Source organism: Tachyglossus aculeatus, chromosome 1, assembly GCF_015852505.1.
Source record: "Tachyglossus aculeatus isolate mTacAcu1 chromosome 1, mTacAcu1.pri, whole genome shotgun sequence".
NCBI lineage: Eukaryota > Metazoa > Chordata > Mammalia > Monotremata > Tachyglossidae > Tachyglossus > Tachyglossus aculeatus.
In genome coordinates, this window is record NC_052066.1 from 140,200,150 (window position 1) to 140,222,289 (window position 22,140).

Below are 22,140 nucleotides of genomic sequence, written 5' to 3' on the forward strand. Positions count from 1 at the left end.
TGTCTCCCCCTTTTAGACTGTGAGCCCACTGTTGGGTAGGGACTGTCTCTATATGTTGCCAATTTGTACTACCCAAGCGCTTAGTACAGTGCTCTGCACATAGCAAGCGCTCAATACGATTGATGATGATGATGATAATCAATATCTGGCTCTGGGAAGATGAAGAAATCTTGGGCTGCAAAATTTTGTGGTCAGCTTGGGCAGCCGGTATGCCATGGTGGGTTGGCAGGTGGGTTTTTCTAATGAGTGCTGATTCTTTGTTGCCTTCCAAAACCCTGGGATGCTGATGAATTTGTTGATGTGCCCTCAAAAAGTATCCAAATGAAAATAGCTCCTTCTGAGAAAGGGCAGGCTCAGCAAATTTCAAATTCCAGGGTTGACGCCTCAAGCGATTCCCTTAAGCGTGATTCAGGCATGCAAATGAATAGGGGCCCACAAGCCAAAACCAAGCAAGTACAAATTACCATCATCATCATCAATTGTATTTATTGAGCGCTTACTGTGTGCAGAGCACTGGACTAAGCGCTTGGGAAGTACAAGCTGGCAACATAGAGAGACGGTCCCTGCCCAACACTGGGCTCACAGTCTAAAAGGGGGAGGCAGAGAACAAAACCAAACATACTAACAAAATAAAATAAATAGAATAGATATGTACAAGTAAAATAAATAAATAGAGTAACAAATATGTACAAACATATATACATTCTATGAAAAATGAAAAGCTGAACCAAAGGAACCGGGACGTACCCATTCGGATGACAGCTACCGCCATCGATGGAATTGCCGCCGCTTTAAGTCTAGGGTTGGCTAAAAGTTTTGACAGACTGGTAGTTTTGGGGGTTCATTTGCAATTCATTCATTCATTCAATCAATCGTATTTGTTGAGCGCTTATTGTGTGCAGAGCACTGGACTAAGCGCTTGGGAAGTCCAAGTTGGCAATGCCATTCTCTATCAACCGTGACACAAATGGCCGGGTTCGCTGCTTCGGTTCGCCAGAAGTTAAAAAAATTTCTGCCGTGCAGCAGGCATGTTTCATCATCGGAGCTTCTTAGCCACATAAAGGCGCTGCACAATACTTTAACATTTGCCAGAAATGTAAATTCGGTATGAGTAATATAATCCGTCACCAAAACGCCCCTCTCCTCTTTCCTTACAAAGGTCTAGCAAATCCAGTCAATCCCATAAATGCTCTCCCATGCTGTCACTCAGGCACTTAACCAGAAACAGTAAAATACTTAATGATCTTTAGCCTGCTGCTTGTGCAAGAGCCTTTCATTAGCCAATACAGTAAAAAGGAAAAAAAAAATGCATCTCTTCACATACACATGTACGCAATACTAGTAAAAACATTCCGCCTTCTACCGGGTTAGATTTTTGAGTTGTTTTTTTTTTTTCCTTCTCTCTCCCTGCCCCTTTTTAGTTTTTTTCCCCACCTACGCCCGCTGCCATTCTCCTCCTCTCTCCCTACAGCCCTTTATTTTTCATCATCATCATCATCAATCGTATTTATTGAGCGCTTACTGTGTGCAGAGCACTGTACTAAGCGCTTGGGAAGTACAAGTTGGCAACATATAGAGACAGTCCCTACCCAACAGTGGGCTCGCAGTCTAAAAGGGGGAGACAGAGAACAAAACCAAACATACTAACAAAATAAAATAAGTAGAATAGATATGTACAAGTAAAATAAATAAATAAATAGAGTAGCAAATATGTACAAACATATATATATATTTTCTTCCCCTCTACTCCTTTGGCCTTCTCTGCATCCCTCCCGTCGGCTCTGCTTTCACTGCCGCGTGGCCTCCTCCCATCCATCACGCTCTCCCTATTTTTGTTACTGCTCCACTTGTCTGCCGTGTGGCCTTGGGCAGATCACTTCAACTTCTCTGTGCCTCAGTGACCTCAGCTGTAAAATGGGCATCGTATATATTGAGCGCTTACTGTGTGCAGAGCACTGGACTAACCGCTTGGGAAGTACAAGTTGGCAACATATAGAGACGGTCCCTACCCAACAGCGGGCTCACAGTCTAAAAGGGGGAGACAGGGAACAAAACCAAACATACTAACAAAATAAAATAAATAGAATAGATATGTACAAGTAAAATAAATAGAGTAATAAATATGTACAAACATATATACATATAAGGCTGTGAGCCCCATGCGGGACAGGGACTGTGTCCAACCTGATTTGCTTGTATCATCATCAATCGTATTTATTGAGCACTTACTGTGTGCAGAGCACTGTACTAAGTGCTTGGGAAGTACAAGTTGGCAACATATAGAGATGGTCCCTACCCAACAGTGGGCTCACAGTCTAAAAAGGGGAGGCAGAGAACAAAACCAAACATACTAACAAAATAAAATAAATAGAATGGATATGTACAAGTAAAATAGAGTAATAAATATGTACAAACACATATACATATAAGGCTGTGAGCCCCATGCGGGACAGGGACTGTGTCCTACCTGATTTGCTTGTATCATCATCAATCTTATTTATTGAGCACTTACTGTGTGCAGAGCACTGTACTAAGTGCTTGGGAAGTACAAGTTGGCAACATATAGAGATGGTCCCTACCCAACAGTGGGCTCACAGTCTAAAAAGGGGAGGCAGAGAACAAAACCAAACATATTAACAAAATAAGATAAATAGAATGGATATGTACAAGTAAAATAAATAAATAGAGTAATAAATATGTACAAACATATATACATATAAGGCTGTGAGCCCCATGCGGGACAGGGACTGTGTCCAACCCGATTTGCTTGTATCCACCCCACTACTGGCATGTAGTAAGCGCTTAACAAATACCATAATTATTATTATTGTTACTTTCCTGCTCTTCCTCCTTGCCCCTGGTGCTCCCTTCCCTCAACTCCCAAGATGCTTTCTCCTTGGCTCTTCGACCTCATCTTCCTTCCCAAATTCTCCTCTTCCCAGCTCCTCCCGAATGCTTCCTCCCGGGCCATTTAAGAATCATGCCCCAACTGGATTACGATATCCATTCTCCTCCCTGGTCTCTCTGCCTTAGGCCTCTCCCCACTTAGTAATAACCATAATGATGGCATTTGTGAACTGCTTACCGCGAATCAAGGACTGTTCTGAGCGCTGGGGTAGATACAAGCTGATCGGGTTGGACACAGTCCCTGTCCCTCCTGGGGTTCACAGTCTTCGTCCCCTTTTGACAGATGAGGCAACTGAGGCACAGAGAAGCAAAGTGACTTGCCCAAGGTCACCCGGCAGAAAAGTGGCTGCTGACCGGATCCCTATCCTGAACTGTCACTCTGCTCCTCAAAGTCCTTTAGTGGTTGCCCACCTCCCTCCACAACCACTCATTCAATCGTGTTTATTCATTCAATAGTATTTACTGAGCGCTTACTGTGTGCGGAGCATTGTACTAAGCGCTTGTTTATTGAGCGCTTACTGTGTGCACAGCACTGTACTAAGCACTTGGGAGAGTACAATACAACAATAGGCACATTCCCAGCCCACAATGAGCTGACAGTCAAGAGGGGGAGACGCATTAATATACATAAATAATAATAATAATAATGGTATTTGTTAAGCACTTACTATGTGCAAAGCACTGTTCTAAGCGCTGGGGGGGATACAGGGTGATCAGGTTGTCCCACGTGGGGCTCACAGTCTTCATCCCCATTTTACAGGTGGGGGAAACTGAGGCCTAGAGAAGTGAAGTGACTTGCCCCAAGTCACACAGCTGACAACTGGCGGAGCCAGGATTTGAACCCACGACCTCTGACTCCAAAGCCCGGGCTCTTCCCACTGAGCCACGCTGCTTCTCAAATCTCTACCTATGTGCTGTAGGGCTGGGAGGGAGGAGGAATGACAGGAGGGAGTGGGAGAAGAGGAGACTAGGGCTTAGTCAGGGAAGGCTTCCTGGAGGCGATGTGCTTTCAATCCAGCGAAGACTCGTTACCGACTGATTCTGAAGCTCTCCTCCATCCTGCACAGGGGCTCTCCTCATCCACTGCCCCTTGCTGACACTGTTTGCCCGCCTCCATTCATTCATTCAATCGTATTTATTGAGCGCTTACTGTGTGCAGAGCACTGGACTAAGCGCTTGGGAAGTCCAAGTCAGCAACATATAGAGACGGTCCCTACCCAACAGCGGGCTCACAGGCTAGAAGGGGGAGACAGACAATAAAACCAAACATATTAACAAAATAAAATAAATAGAATAAATATGGACAAGTCCAGCCCAGCTCCTGGCCGTGACCTCCTCTCATCTTGCCCGCCACTGGTCACCACCGTCACCAGAGCTGGGATCTACCTTTCCCACTCAATCCACCAGACTTCAGCCCTCTCCGCCTTCAAAACCTTCCCCAAATCCCACTCCTCCTCCCAAGCCCTCCCTGAATAAATTACTAGCTCCCCAAATCCTGCCAACCCTCCAGCTGCCTTTTCCGCTTAGTGACCCATCCTTAGAGCCAACACTGAATTTTATTGATTATTATGGTTATTTACTGTTGCTGAATATTTCTATTTCTGTCTCCCCGGATAAAGTCTAAGCTACTTAGGAATAGTCTTTTTCATAAGTCTTTTTAGACTGTGAGCCCACTGTTGGGTAGGGACTGTCTCTATATGTTGCCAATTTGTACTTCCCAAGCGCTTAGTACAGTGCTCTGCACATAGTAAGCGCTCAATAAATACGATTGATGATGATGAATAGCTCCAATCCCAGCTCTGCCACTTGTCAGCTGTGTCACAACTTCTCTGTGCTTCAGTTACCTCATCAGGAAAATGGGGATTAAGGCTGATAACCTTGTATCCCCCCCAGTTCTTAGAATGGTGCCTGGCACGTATTTATTGCTCTATTTCACTTGTACATATTGATTCTATTTATTTTATTTTGTTAATATGTTTTGTTTTGTTGTCTGTCTCCCCATTCTAGACTGTGAGCCCGCTGTTGGGTAGGGACCGTCTCTATATGCTGCCAACTTGTACTTCCCAAGCGCTTAGTACAGTGCTCTGCACACAGTAAGCATTCAATAAATATGATTGAATGAATGAATGAATGAACATAGTAAGCGCTTAACAAATACCATCATCATTATTATTATTATTATGATGATGGGCTTCCGTCGTACTTCTGGGGTGCTTAGTTTAGTGCACTGCACTCAGCAGGCATCAAATACCCTTACTACTACTATAACAATGGCATTTGTTAAGCACTTACTATGTGCCAAGCACTGTTCTAAGCGATGGGGGGGGGGGTACAAAGCAGTCAGGTTGTCCCACGTGGGGCTCACACTTTTAATCCCCATTTTACAGATGGGGTAACTAAGGTACAGAGAAGTTAAGTGACTTGCCCCAAGTCACACAGTTGACAAGTGGCGGAGTCAGGATTAGAACCCATGACCTCTGACTCCCAAGCCCGGGCTCTTCTCACTGAGCCACGCTGCTTTTCCTACTACTACTACTACTACGATTACTACTAGTGGGAAGCGGTGGAAAGAAAAACATTTCCTGACGAAAAGGACGCCTTTCCCACTGGCTCCGCTCCAGCTGGTTGGCCCAGTTGGAGGGAAGTTGACCTCTCCGGGCCAAGTGACCGTTCCTGTTTTGGGGAAGACTCACGGCTCCGCCGTTCCCAAAATTCAAGGAACTCAATAATAATAATAATGATGGCATTTGTTAAGCGCTTACTATGTGCCCAGCACTGTTCTGAGCACTGGGGGGATACAAGGTGATCAAGTTGTCCCACGTGGGGCTCACAGTCTTAATCCCCATTTTACGGATGAGGGAACTGAGGCTCAGAGAAGTGAAGTGACTTGCCCAAGGTCACCCAGCAGACATGTGGCGGAGCCGGGACTCGAACCCATGACCTCTGACTTCAAAGCCCGGGCTCTTTCCACTGAGCCACGCTAACTGCCCGGATCCCGTCGACAGCCACCGCGGTGAAGTTCTCGGTGAAGTTGTCCTGCCACGCTGGGCAGTTGGCAGCAGCCGGGCTGACCGAGTGTCGTCCAGTATGTGACTTGGGGCGCGGGGGAGGCGCCCACGGGGGGTGGCCCTGACCCTGAAATTAACCATTTTATATCGAAATTGATTCAAATCCATCTCCCGCCCCTGGTGGAATAAGGGACCCCTGCTTCATTTTGTTGTGTCCTTTTAATTTAATGACCCCAGTGCTTAGTACAGTGCTCTGCACACAGTAAGTGCTCAATAAATACGATTGAATGAATGAATGAATGAATGAATAAAATGGGGATTAAGACTGTGAGCCCCGCGTGGGACAACCTGATCACCTTGTCACCTTCTCAGTGCTTAGAACAGTGCTTTGCACATAGTAAGCGCTTAAGATTGTGAGCCCCACGTGGGACAGCCTGATCATCTTGTATCCCCCCCCAGTGCTTAGAACGGTGCTTGGCACGTAGTTAGCGCTTAACAAATGCCATCACTATTATTATTAATGACATCAGATCTGGGAGCTTTACCATTATCTGTGGTTTGGGCTGCTGTAGAGATTTCCTCGGAGTGGAGGCCGGGTCTTAAGGACAGGCAATCATTGGTGTTTATCGAGTATTTGTGCTGTGCGCAGAGCACTGTACTAAGTGTTTGGGAGAGTACGATGTAACAGAGGCGGTACCTAGACTGTGAGCCCTGTGTGGGACAGGGACTGTTTCCAACCTCATTATCTTCTAGACTGTGAGCCCACTGTTGGGTAGGGACCGTCTCTATATGTTGCCAACCTGGACTTCCCAAGCCCTTAGTACAGTGCCCTGCACACAATAAGCGCTCAATAAATACGATTGAATGAGTGAATGAATAAATAATAATAATAATAATGGCATTTATTAAGCGCTTACTATGTGCAGAGCACTGTTCTAAGCGCTGGGGAGGTTACAAGGCAATCAGGTTGTCCCACAGGGGGCTCACAGTCTTCATCCCCATTTTACAGATGAGGGAAAATGCCATTATTATTATTATGGTGCCCTGCACATTGTAAAATCTTAATCAGTGGTAATCCTGGTAATAATTAACCCAGTAAAAAGGTGGGGGGGGACATCTCTTTTTCCCCCATTTACTATCACCACAACTTTAAAGTAAGGATCAAAGTACTGTCCTAAGTGCTGGGGAGAGATTCCTCCCAGCCCACTATCTCGGTGGTAGCTTATTTCTCCTTCTTTCAATCAATCAATCAATCATATTTATTGAGCGCTTACTATGTGCAGAGCACTGTACTAAGCGCTTGGGAAGTACAAATTGGCAACATACAGAGACAGTCCCTACCCAACATTGGGCTCACAGTCATTCTGTCATCCCAGCCCCTACCCATCAGTTCTTCTTATCTTTGATTTTCCTTTCCACTTACATAGATGTCATAAATAAGGATGTTATCTGCCAGGAGTCTATCCACTAAAACCAGCCTGACTTGTGCCTGCCGCCTGCCATGCAGACACCCGGAAAAAAAATGGAACGAAAAGGCAAAGTAGATAACTCGCCGTTTGGCCGGTTTCGCTATGAAACAACTGAACGAAGAGAAAACTCATAAAAAGGCTTTAGCCAACCATTTCACTTCCACTTTAAAATGAAAACTGCTCGATTTAATTTTGAAGGAAGGCAGGGGCGCCGGGGCAAACCAAGTCTCGAAATAACCAGATCTAATTAAGGCGAATTCTTCTACCAACTTTTTATATGTTTGGAATGCGAATGATCCATTTTGCAAACAGTGTATTGATGTTTTCTGAAAATTAAAGATGAGAAAATGGACCATTTAGCTGAAAGTGAATACAAGAGACTTACAGAGTACGGCATGGGCCAAGTTCTATTCAGATTTCCATTTACCACTCCATCACTGACCCATCCATCCGGTTCTCCGATCCTCCTGATACCTCGGGCTCGGACAGAGGCCGTATCGAGAACGCTGCTGAATCACGCCGTAAGGCGAGATTTGGTGATGTCGATTTGCGAGAAACCCGTACAACCCTTGCGCTACACACTCAGACCCTCATCTGAACAAGCTAAAGAAGACTAGTGCATCCCATCTCGAAGAGAGTCACTTTCAAAAGACCTCAGGATGGACTACGGCTGGCCCTTCAACACTAAGATACTCAGCGCCCAAAATAAGATACGGTCGAAGCACGAAAACGCTGAAAATAGCCGACGTAAAAGTAATTTCAATAATAGCCTAAAGCTGCCTCACCTGAGTGGACCTTTAATTAGAAACTAAACTTTATGTAATTACAAATGCCCTCTGCAAGGAACGCCCTGGACGCCTATGCCAGCGTGAAGTGGCTTGATTTACCCCAGACTCATTTTTAAAACTATCTACACGGAAGTCGGCTAGAAGAACCAAAACAAAAACAAGAATAGTGGAAAAACGGCCAAAAACGGCATTTGAATTCCGAGCAGATATTGCATCTTGAATTTTAGGCCTAATAATAACAACGGTATCTGATAAGTGCTTACTATGTGCCAAGCACTGTTCTAAGCGTTTATCAGGTTGTCCCATGTAGGACTCACAGTCTTCATCCCCATTTTACAGATGAGGTCACTGAGGCACAAAAAAGTGAAGTGACTTGCTCAAAGTCACGCAGCTGACAAGTGGCAGAGGCAGGATTAGAACCCACGACCTCTGACACCCAAGCCTGGGCTCCTTCCACTGAGCCACGCTGTTCCTTTGCTTTAGAAAAGTCAAAGTGCCTGCTACCTACATACAAAGAAATACCCTGTGTTTCCAATAGTTGGTTGGAATGCCCAAATAGATGTTCCAATACACTCCTTCCCCATTTCTCCACTTCTACAAAGCAGTCATTTAGAAATAAAACGGTATTTCGGTCATTTATAAAAAAGAGATCAAGAAGATGCGGTATTAATGACTGTTTAATTTCAAAACTGCTGCATAATCATTATGAAAATGACAGCATTTCCTCTTTATCCACTATCACAACCGGGATTCCATTAGGAAAGTGGGTAGGGAATGTGTGTGTTGTATTGTTACAGTATACTCTCCCAAGCGCTTAGTACAGCGCTCTGCACTCAGTAAGTGCTCAATAAATACAACTGACTGACTGAAAGGTGGTCTTATTTTCATTATTTCAAAAGTATCACACTAGAACAGCTTGGTAAGATACTGTAATTTGCTAAACATACTAAAAATCGATGAAGCTATATATGAGATTTTATGGCTCGTCCACAATGATTATACACAATGACTGCATGACAGAGCACTCTGAATAAGGCGTGAAGAATTGCCATAGAAGTTAGATACTTCAAATCTCTTAGGAGTTACATAAACCATGTCAGCTGCACTCTTACAGTACATAGAGGTGATTTTGTCAGTTACAAAGATATTCATCTAAAATTCAAAATGAGGAAGCTCAGTGAAGAGATCACCAATATTAGAATGTTGGTTGCTTTGCAATACAAAATATTCTTCGATTTTTTTTTTAATGATACTTGTTAAATGCGTACTATGTGGTTGTTTTGCAATACAAAATATTCTTCAATTTTTTTTTTTGTAACGATACTTGTTAAATGCGTGCTATGTGCCGAGCCCCGGACCAAGCGCTGGGGTAGACACCTCTTCCAAGAGCTTAGTACACTGTTCTGCACACAGTAAGTGCTCAATAAATGTGACTGAATGAATGACTACACGATAATCAGGTTGAACTCAGTCTAAGCAGATTCATTCAATCGTATTGATTGAGCGCTTACTGTGTGCAGAGCACTGTACTAAGCGCTTGGGAAGTACAAGTTGGCAACATACAGAGACGGTCCCTACCCAACAGCGGGCTCACGGTCTAGAAATGAAGTACCTGAGGCACAGAATTTAAGTGACTTGCCCAAGGTCACGAAGCGGGCAAATGGCAGAGCTGGGATTAGAACCCAGATTCGTAACCTTTCCACCAGGCCACACCGTTCTGTCACGAACAAATTTTACCCATCCTTTATTCATCTTTTTTAATGAGTTTTCTTCATAGCTGGTGGAGTTACCTATGAAAACCGCTCTGGTGTAAACCTAGTGGCATTACTTAATTAAAGAAGACTGTTGGCTCCGTCAAGACTCAAGGTTTCCTTTATGTAACTGTTGAAAATAATTGGATGAAATCAATCAATGCTGTCTGAAGAATGGAATATGTTACATTACAAACCAATTTTTCCTCAAACTCCTCCGCCCCCCTCAAAAAAAGATATTACCTCTGGACCAAGATCAAGCATAAAAAGCTTAAGCCAAAGAAACCTTTGAGAAACAAGCAAGTGAAAAGTGGGCTTTAAAAATAAACTGCCTTTTTAAACCACGTTTCTAATCCACTGGAAGGAAAAAAAAAAACTTTGAAAGAGAAGGATCTATTCAGCTCATAAAACGCTAATTATTCAATCATTTAATCTATGATTCTTATGGTCTTTAGTTTCAAGCTAAGTGCGGCTGCATACTAAAACTGGACATAATCCAAATTTTAAATTTTGCCTTGGAAATTTCACCCCCCCCATCATTTTTTTTTTTAAAGCAGGAAAGAATTAGTACTCCATGCCCTGAAGATTGACCCGATTAGGTTACGTTGGAAGTCAGTGCTCACATTTCTTTGAAACGATGAGCTCCAGTGTGCTGTCCGGTTAAGATGGCTCACCAAAGTTTCCTGAGCACTTTAAAATTTTAAAGATAGATAAGGAATAAATCAAGGCCGCAGTGGATGGACAGATTTTCCGTAAAGCCCATGTAATCAGACTGGGAATAAGCTCCCGCGATGGACACTAAAGGTCTATCCGTTAGCCTCTCGATGCGGTCCGGAGACCGGCCGGTGAATGACTGTTTCTGCCTTAGGTCTTCCAAAGGAGGGACGCGACTAAACGGCCGCTTCCCTCGTCGGGAGTGACCACCGAGCCTCCGCCTGGAGATTTGGGGTCCGAGAACTCGTGCGACGATAGCCATTTCCGCCGATGCCGCTCGCCTTTCTTCGACCCCGGCCGGACACGCTCCCACCGGGCCACGGGGTGCGACCGATGGACGAGTGGGGCGGGCGGGGCGTGCCAAAGGGAGGGACCCGCTTACAACCCAATTATTGCTTCGGTTCCGTAGCACCAGTTGGGGAATCGGATTTACTGAGCGCTTACCGTGCGCTTGGAAGAGGACGGTGTAACAGGCAAAAATCCCTGCCCACCACGAGCTTACGGTTTACAGTCACCAAAATCCGGTAGGTGGATCACTGTGGTGGCCACTGCCGAGTCCAAAAGCCAGGTAACTTTTGGGATTTCGGCTGGACGTGCCCACCTCCCAGAAATGTCCTGGGGGGAAAGTGGGGAGGGTCCTTCAATCGGAAACCTTCACCTCGGTTGGCATAGCCTCAGTGAGGCCAACTGGAACCTGGGCCCGCTGAAAACTCCAAACTAGGGTTATTTCCGCTAGACCAACAGCAGGGCGATTGACTTAACACCCTAACGCAACATGGGGTGTACTGACGCGAGTTTAATTAGACTGTTGCCACACACGAGCAAGCGCGCGATAAACACGGTGGCTACCACTACTGTCGTCAGATTTGTTATCTCCAAGGTCAGCACGCTCGGTTCTGCTTCGGAGTACGGTTTCGCCACGCGTTTCGGCGAGAACACGACGTCGGGTCTTCCGACCAGCCGCGTGTGGCCGGACAGAGCGGGCCACGGTGCCAGAAGACGCGGATAAGGACGCTTTTGGAGATGGAGTAAGTACCACGGCATGTGTCGTCCTTAACGGGATGCTTCTCAAGAACGAAAAACCCCACCACCACCGGCCCCACGTTGGGGACACGGATGTATTTTCACTAGGAGCTGAGTTGGGAGTTTCATCTCACAGCTGCCTAGTGGAGCATCATCACACGCAAGACTAGAGGAACGGGGCAGGAAAATAAAACGCGCTGAGCAGGTTTTATAGCTAAGATGTTAAAAGGTTAAGTAGCGTTTTAAAAGCAACCCAAGGTTTTAGTCCCACCATTTCCTAATGGAATACAATTAAAGAAACTCTAAACAACTAAAAACTCAAACCCCAAGCCTCACTAAGTAGATCAATCAAAAGCACGATCAAACTTTGCCGTCGCAAGGCAAATAAATGGTCTAAAAGCTTTTATTTATTAGGAACTTGAAAGGCAATTTAGAGACTGGAGCCGAGGGTAAAGCCAAGTTCTTCTAAGCTAGGCCAATGACTCGCTGTTTAACCTTAGAGCGAGTCATTTTCATAGACTGCAAGTTTGCCGCCTTGAAAATGGGCATAATACCTGCCACGGCCTTACCTCACTGGACTATTGTGAGGAATGAGATGTCTGTGGAGCCTTTTGAATTCGGGGGAACGGCTTCGCATAAAAAGCATTCCGGCGTTTTTGAAAAATCCTCAGCGCCCTTCCATCCCAGCCGCAGCTGTGCTGAACTTGGTTACAAAGGTAGGCTTCCTTCGACAGAACATATTGTTCTAAAAATCTTGGATAAGAAGAACTCGTGGGCCTGGCTGCGGTTCTTCGGCGGCGCAACAAGCTGCAAGATTTCCTTCTCAATTTATTTCCACATGCTTGCCTTCCGACTCTCTTTCCTTTGCTGAATCCCTGACTTTTTCACTTCCTACAGAAGGCATACACGTACACCTCTAGAGATAGTAAATCTCACACAACTTGCAATCTTTTGAAGTCAGTTTATTTCAGTTCCTTACCAATAAAACAAAAAAAAAAAAAACAACTTTGAAGAACAGGTTAATAGAGACAAAATTTCCATCCTATGCAAGCACTCGGGTTACAAAAATTATTTCTACTTCTGAGACTTCAAAACGCAGATATGATCGCCATAGAGAAGACAGTCATGTATGGAATTTCTGCCTAAAGGTACCACGGAAAAGATGGAAGACAAAGAATGTTTGATGTTTAGAAACTCAACTTAATTCCTTTTTATCAACCAACAGGTTCCAAACCTCCACTAATTGGGCTATTTAAAAACTAAAACAAATGTGAAAGTTTAACGTGCCCAGGTAGGAGAAACGCTCTCCAAGAAACGCTAACCCAAAAACAATAATATTCAGACCCGACACCAGAAAGAAACCACTCTTAATGGGGAAAAAAATAACCGGAGCTGCCAACGTGAAGCATGGAAAAACTAGGAATTCTGCAGCCTCACAAGCATATATGAGAACTCAATTCCTTTTACCAATTCACGGTTTGATGTTTTATATGGGATGAAACACAGCAGGATAGGGAATAAAATCATTATAACATGGGCGATCTTCCAGATTCTTTTTTGTTGAGATAACAGCAGCGATTGTGACCAAAAATAGCGACTTTTAAAAAAAATGCCTGAACTTGTCAGCGTTTACTAAGCCCCAAGTTTGACCCACTTCTTTCTCTCAACCAATATCACCATCTTACGCTTGGTCCTAAAATCCATCTCCGTAAAAACAACCGGTGTGACCTCTCTCGATTCCTGATTTTACTGAAATTTCGAAAACAATACTAGTCGCGCTCGCGAACAATCCTCACAAACCTCCTAAAGAAATGCCCACTTGCAAGATGCCAACAGGAAAGAAAAAGCAAGGGACCAGATTATGAGAAACATTAACACCCTTTCAAGACATCCGAGATGAAGACCAGTGCTTGCTTGCATGCAAGGAGTAATTAATTACTCCCTAACTTCCAAACTGTAGGGGAGTAGAAAAACAAAGGCTTTAATAAAGGTCTCTCGGTTTTAATGCTCTGTTCGGCTTCAGGGCTGAGCATCGAGAAGTGGGATTTTCAAAACGAATGGCTAAAACCAGTTCCGAATAACAATCAATCGTATTTATTGAGCGCTTACTGTGTGCAGAGCACTGTACTAAGCGCTTGGGAAGTACAAGTTGGCAAGACGGGGGGTACCAACAGAGGGAGGGTACGGTAAACTTGAAGCCAAAAGGGAAAGTGGAAATGATGCAGAAGAAACTTTTAATTTAGAGAGGAAAAACCCCAAGCTCTCACTGATCGACCAATTACTCAAGACGCTCCTTCAATAATCACGATACGGGTTTTGTGGGGTTTTTCCCTTTTGTTTATATCGCCTGAACCAAAAGAGTTTTGGCTAAAGGTAGTCTGCCCGGTATTTTTATTTATACTTTGTCTTCCAATTTGCAGGTAACGGTGGGGAAAGAGGAAAATACAGATACTCGGGCTCAAAAGGCTCGGCTAAAACCCTAAAAACCTCCGGCTTTCCAAAGGAGAAGAGCTGAAAGCAGCACCAGCCCCTTAAAAAGTAGCAGGCCAATGCAGGTTCATTCATTCATTCATTCATTCATTCAATTGTATTTATTGAGCGCTTACTGTGTGCAGAGCACTGTACTAGGCGCTTGGGAAGTACAAGTTGGGAACATATAGCGACAGTCCCTACCCAACAGTGGGCTCGCGGTCTAGAAGATTCGGCCAACACGGGATGGGACGGGATGGGAGACGCTTCTCCCAAAAGGGGGTGTGTGTTTATGTGTGTCTCCCCCAAAGGGGGTGGGTATGTGTGCCTAGATGTGTGTCTCCCCCCAAAAAGAGGGGTGAGAGTGTGCCTATATGTGTGTCTCCCCCAAAGCGGGGGAGGGGATATGTGTGCCTAGGTATCTGTCTCCCCGAAAGAGGGTTTGTGTGTGTGTATACGTCCGTGTGTGTATCTCCCAAAGAGGGTGTGTGTGGCTATCTCCCAAAGAGGGGGTGTGTGTGTCTTTGTGTCTATGTGCGTATATCTTCCGAAGAGGGGGTGTGTGTGTCTGCATATCTGTGTGAGAATCTCCCTAAGAGGGGGTGCGTGTGTGTGTCTGTGAGTATCTCCCAAAGAGGATGTGTGCATGTGTATATGTCTGTGTGTGTGTATCTCCCCAAGAGGGGGTGTGTGTGGATAATAATAATAATGTTAGTACTTGTTAAGCGCTTACTATGTGCCAAGCACTGTTCTAAGTGCTGGGGTAGATACAAGGTGATCAGGTTGTCCCATGTGGGGCTCACAGTCTTAATCGCCATTTTACAGATGGGGTAACTGAGGCCCAGAGAAGTGAAGTGACTTGCCCAACGTCACACAGCTGACAAGTGGCAGAGCTAAGATTTGAACCCATGACCTCTGATTCCAAAACCCAGGCTCTTTCCACTGAGCCTGTGTGTGTGTGCATGCATCTCCCAAAGGGTGTGTGTGTGTGTGTGTGTGTGTGTGTGTGTTGGTGTGTGTTGGTGTGTATCTCCCAAAGAGGAGGTGTGTGTGTCTATGTGTGTATATCTTCTGAAGAGGGGGTGTGTGTGTCTGTATATCTGTATGTGTATCTCCCCAAGAGGGGGTGCGTGTGTGTCTATCTTCCAAAGAGGGTGTGTGCATGTTTATATATCTCCCCAAGAGGGGGTGTGTGTGGATGTATGTCTGTGTGTGTGTGTATCACTCAAAGAGGGGGTGTGTGTCTGTGTGTCTATGTGTGTGTATCTCCCAAAGAGGGGTGTGTGTGTGTGTGTCTATAGACACACACCCAGGCTTGGGCAAGGAGATGCTGACAAACAGACCCTATGGGTAAAAACAGAGGTGGGGAAGAGGTGAAAGTCCACACACACACACACACACACACACACACACTCATTCATTCAATCATATTTATTGAGAGCTTACTGTGTGCAGAGCACTGAACTAAGAGCTCGGGAAGGACAAGCCGGCAACAAGCTGGGAAGTGCAAGTTGCCCCCCCCCCCCCCACACACACACACAATTGTATTTCCCGAGCGCTTGCTGTGTGCAGAGCACCGGACTAAGCGCTTGGGAAGTATATGTGTGTACATATTTATTACTCTATTTATTATATTTGTACATATTTATTCCATTTATTTTACTTTGTTAATATGTGTTGTTTTGGTTTTTTTGCTTTTTGTTGTCCGTCTTCCCCTTCTAGACTGTGAGTCCGCTGTTGGGTAGGGACCGTCTCTCTGTGTTGCTGACTTGTACTTCCCAAGCGCTTAGTCTATCTTCCAAAGAGGGTGTGTGCATGTGTATGTATCTCCCCAAGAGGGGGTGTGTGTGGATGTATGTGTGTGTGTGTGTGTGTGTGTGTGTGTGTGTGTGTGTGTATCCCTCAAAGAGGGGGTGTGTGTGTCTGTGTGTCTCTGCACACAGTGAGCACTCCGACTGAATGAATGAATATTTATTACTCTATTTTACCTGTATATATTTATTCTATTTATTTTATTTTGTTAATATGTTTGGTTTTGTTCTCCGTCTCCCCCTTCTAGGCTGTGAGCCCACTGTTGGGTAGGGACCGTCTCTAGATGTTGCCGACTTGGACTTCCCAAGCGCTTACTACAGTGCTCACACACACAAATACACACTCGCAAACACACAAAAACCACAACCCCACCCAGTGCTCTGCCCACAGTGAGCGCTCAATAAATACGACTGAATGCATGAATGAATGAAGGGCAAGTTGGCCCCACACACACTCACAAACACACACAAATACACACTCGCAAACACACAAAAACCACAGCCCCCCCCCCCCCAGTGCTCTGCCCACAGTGAGCGCTCAGTAAATACGACTGAATGCATGAATGAATGAAGGACAAGTTGCCCCCCCCCCACACTCACACACACACTCCCATACTCACTCGCAAACACACAATCCCCCCCCCCCACCCAGTGCTCTGCCCACAGTAAGCGCTCATTAAATACGACTGACTGAATGAATGAAGGAAGGACAAGTTGGCCCCACACACACTCACAAACACTCACCCTCACACTCACACACACTCCCACACTCAGTCGCAAACACACAAAAAACACAAAACACCCCCCCCACCCAGTGCTCTGCTCACAGTAAGCGCTCAATAAATACGACTGAATGGATGAATGGACAAGTTGTCCACACACACACACACACACACACACACACACACTCCCACACTCAGTCGCAAACACAAAAAAAAACACAAAACACCCCCCCCCACCCAGGGCTCTATAAATACGACTGAATGAATGAATGAAGGACAAGTTGTCCCCCCCCACACACTCACAAACACACACACACACACTCCCACACTCAGTCGCAAACACACAAAAAACACAAAACACCCCCCCACCCAGTGCTCTGCCCAGTCGGCGCTCAACAAATACGACTGAATGAATGAATGAATGAATGAAGGACAAGTTGTCCCCAAACACACTCACAAAGACACACACACTCCCACACTCACTTGCAAACACACAAAAAACACAAAGCCCCCCCCCCGCCACCCAGTGCTCTATAAATACGACTGAATTAATGAAAGACAAGTTGTCCACACACACACACTCACACACACTCCCACACTCGCCAACACACAAAACACACAAAACACCCCCCCACCCTGTGCTCTATAAATACGACTGAATGAATGACAAGTTGTCCCCACACACTCACAAACACACACACACTCCCACACACAGTCGCAAACACACAAAAACCACAAAACACCCCCCACCCAGTGCTCTGCCCACAGTCAGCGCCCAATAAATACGACTGACTGAATGAATGAATGACAAGTTGTCCCCATACACACTCCCACACTCACTCGCAAACACACAAAAAACACAACCCCCCCCCCCAGTGCTCTATAAATACGACTGAATGAATGAATGGACAAGTTGTCCCCACACACACTACCACACTCGGTCGCAAACACACAAAAAACACAAAACACCCCCCACCCAGTGCTCTGCCCACAGTCAGCGCTCAACAAATACGACTGAGTGAATGAATGAATGAATGACAAGTTGTCCCCACACACACTCACACACACACACACTCCCACACTCACTCGCAAACACACAAAAAACACAAATCACCCCCCCACCCAGTGCTCTATAAATACGACTGAATGAATGAATGAAGGACAAGTTGTCCCCCCACACATTCCCACACTCAGTCGCAAACACACAAAAAACACAAAGCACCCCCCCCCCCACCCAGTGCTCTGCCCACAGGCAGCGCTCAACGAATACGACTGAATGAATGAAGGACGGACAAGTTGGCCCCCCACACACGCACAAACACACAAAAAACACAAAACACCCCCCCACCCAGTGCTCTATAAATACGACTGAATGAATGAATGAAGGACAAGTTGTCCCCACACACACACACTCCCACACTCAGTCGCAAACACACAAAAACCACAAAACACCGCCCCCCACCCAGTTCTCTGTCCACAGTCAGCGCTCAACAAATACGACTGACTGAATGCATGAATGAAGGACAAGTTGTCCCCCCACACACACTCACAAACACACACACACACACTCCCCCACACAGTCGCAAACACACAAAAACCACAAAACACCGCCCCCCACCCAGTTCTCTGTCCACAGTCAGCGCTCAACAAATACGACTGACTGAATGCATGAATGAAGGACAAGTTGTCCCCCCACACACACTCACAAACACACACACACACACACACTCCCCCACACAGTCGCAAACACACAAAAACCACAAAACACCGCCCCCCACCCAGTTCTCTGTCCACAGTCAGCGCTCAAATACGACTGAATGAATGAATGAATGGACAAGTTGCCCCCCCCCACACACTCACAAACACACACCCCCACACTCACTCGCAAACACACAAAAAACACCCCCCCCACACTCAGTGCTCTATAAATACGACTGAATGAATGAATGAAGGACAAGTTGTCGCCCCACACTCACAAGCACACACACACTCCCCCACACAGTCGCAAACACACAACACAAAACACCCCAACACTCAGTGCTCTATAAATACGACTGAATGAATGAATGAAGGACAAGTTGTCGCCCCACACACTCACAAACACACACACACTCCCCCACACAGTCGCAAACACACAACACAAAACACCCCCCCACCCAGTGCTCTGCTCAGTCAGCGCTCAATAAATACGACTGAATGAGTGAATGAAAGACAAGTTGGCCACACACACACACACACACACAGTCCCACACTCAGTCGCAAACACACAAAAACCACAAAACACCCCCCCACACACACCCAGTGCTCTTCCCACAGGCAGCGCTCAACAAATACGACTGAATGAATGAATCAAGGAAGGACCATTTGTCCCCACACACACTCACAAACACACACACTCCCCCACACTCAGTCCCCCCCACACTCAGTGCTCTATAAATACGACTGAATGAATGAATGAAGGACAAGTTGTCCCCACACACACACCACACACACACTCCCACCCTCAGTCGCAAACACACAAAAACCACAAATCACCCCCCCCACCCAGTGCTCTGCCCACAGTCAGGGCTCAACAAATACGACTGAATGAATGAAGGAAGGAAGGACAATTTGGCCCCACACACGCTCACAAACACACACACTCTCCCACACTCAGTCGCAAACACACAAAAAACACAAAACACCCCCCCCCCCAGTGCTCTATAAATACGACTGAATGAATGAATGGACAAGTTGTCCCCACACACACTCACAAACACACACACACACACTCTACCACACTGTCGCAAACACACAAAACACAAAACACCCCCCCAACCCAGTGCTCTGCCCACAGTCAGCGCTCAACAAATACGACTGAATGAATGAATGAAGGGACAAGTTGTCCCCCACACACACTCACAAACACACACACACTCGCTCGCAAACACACAAATAACACCCCCCCACTCAGTGCTCTATAAATACGACTGAATGAATGAATGAAGGACAAGTTGTCGCCCCACACACTCACAAACACACACACACTCCCCCACACAGTCGCAAACACACAACACAAAACACCCCCCCACCCAGTGCTCTGCTCACAGTCAGCGCTCAATAAATACGACTGAATGAATGAGTGAATGAAGGACAAGTTGGCCACACACACACACACACACACACACACACAGTCCCACACTCAGTCGCAAACACACAAAACACCCCCCCCCCCACCCAGTGCTCTTCCCACAGGCAGCGCTCAACAAATACGACTGAATGAATGAATCAAGGAAGGACCACTTGTCCCCACACACACTCACAAACACACACACTCTCCCACACTCAGTCCCCCCCCCCACTCAGTGCTCTATAAATACGACTGAATGAATGAATGAAGGACAAGTTGTCCCCACACACACACCACACACACACTCCCACCCTCAGTCGCAAACACACAAAAAACACAAATCACCCCCCCACCCAGTGCTCTGCCCACAGTCAGGGCTCAACAAATACGACTGAATGAATGAAGGAAGGAAGGACAATTTGGCCCCACACACGCTCACAAACACACACACTCTCCCACACTCAGTCGCAAACACACAAAAAAACACAAAACACCCCCCCCCCCAGTGCTCTATAAATACGACTGAATGAATGAATGGACAAGTTGTCCCCACACACACTCACAAACACACACACACACACTCTACCACACTGTCGCAAACACACAAAACACAAAACACCCCCCCAACCCAGTGCTCTGCCCACAGTCAGCGCTCAACAAATACGACTGAATGAATGAATGAAGGGACAAGTTGTCCCCCACACACACTCACAAACACACACACACTCGCTCGCAAACACACAAATAACACCCCCCCACTCAGTGCTCTATAAATACGACTGAATGAATGAATGAAGGAAGGACAATTTGTCCCCACACACACTCACAAACACACACACTCTCCCACACTCAGTCGCAAGCACACAAAAAACACAAATCACCCCCCCCACCCAGTGCTCTATAAATACGACTGAATGAATGAAGGACAAGTTGTCCCCACACACACACTCACAAACACACACTCCCACCCTCAGTCGCAAACGCACAAAAAACACAAAACATCCCCCCATCCAGTGCTCTGCCCAGTCAGGGCTCAACAAATACGACTGAATGAATGAATGAAGGAAGGACAATTTGTCCCCACACACACTCACAAACACACACTCTCCCACACTCAGTCGCAAGCACACAAAAAACACAAATCACCCCCCCACCCAGTGCTCTATAAATACGACTGAATGAATGAAGGAAGGACAAGTTGTCCCCACACACACACACTCACAAACACACACACACTCTCCCACACTCAGTCGCAAACACACAAAAAACACAAAACACCCCCCCACCCAGTGCTCTGCCCACAGTCAGCGTTCAACAAATACGACTGAATGAATGAATCATGGAAGGACACTCTGTCCCCACACTCAGTCGCAAACACACAAAAAACACAAATCACCCCCCCACCCAGTGCTCTATAAATACGACTGAATGAATGAAGGAAGGACAAGTTGTCCCCACACACACACACACTCACAAACACACACACACACACTCCCACACTCAGTCGCAAACACACAAAAAACACAAAACAGCCCCCCCACCCAGTGCTCTGCCCACAGTCGGCGCTCAATAAATACGACTGAATGAATGAATGAAGGACAAGTTGGCCCCCCACACACACACACACTCACAAACACACACACACACTCCCACAGTCAGTCGCAAACACACAAAAACCACAACCCCCCCCCCACCCTCAGGGCGGTGGCGTGGGGGCGCTTAGCACCGAGTTGTTGCCCCTCTCCCCCCGCCCCCGGCCCGAGCGCCCCCTGCCGGCGGGGCGGGTCCTCACCTTCTTGAGCGCGGGGACGAGCAGCCCCCGCCACTTGGGGGCGTTGTCGTCGCAGAAGAAGTCGTACTGCAGCTGCGGCGCCTGCATCGTGCCCTCGCCGCAACGCTTCGCGCAGGGGGGCGGCCGGGCGGCGGCGGCGGGGGGGAGGGGGCGGGGCCTAGCCCCGGAATTGGGCCGGAGGCCGACGCATCCCGCGCCTCCCCCACCCACCCACCGCTGTGCGAAGCGCTGCGCCGGCCCGGGGGACGCCGCCGAGCCCGCTTCCTCCTCGCCGCCCGCGCATGCGCCGCGCGCCGCGCCGCTCTCCGGCTTTTCCCTTCGGCCGGCGGGGCGGGGCCTCCGGCCGGAACCGCCCACTTTGCGGGAAAGACGGAGGGGAGGACGGGGCCTTCGATCCTAGGCTCGAGGAAGACTCGGACGCCTGCCTTCTCGGTGCATCCCTTTTCTATCTTCTTTTATCACTGATCAAGTCGTCCGTGCCTCCGGACCTTCTGCCCCAGGGCCAACCCCGGAGTCCTGCTACCCCCCTGCGCTAGGATGACTTGGTTCGGCCAGCCGGCCTCAGCGCGCATGCGCT

At 47.0% G+C, this 22,140-nt stretch overlaps 1 protein-coding gene across 2 annotated transcripts in view; it reads right to left on the minus strand.

Moving 5' to 3' along the window:
- The window catches only part of SOS1 (SOS Ras/Rac guanine nucleotide exchange factor 1), a 281,791-nt gene extending 260,141 nt beyond the window's left edge, over positions 1–21,650 (minus strand). For both annotated transcript variants that reach the window (XM_038740531.1, XM_038740444.1), the window contains exon 1: positions 21,564–21,650. In XM_038740531.1, the coding sequence (XP_038596459.1) occupies positions 21,564–21,650 (87 nt within the window). The remainder of the gene's footprint in view (positions 1–21,563) is intronic.
- Between the last annotated feature and the right edge of the window lie 490 nt (positions 21,651–22,140).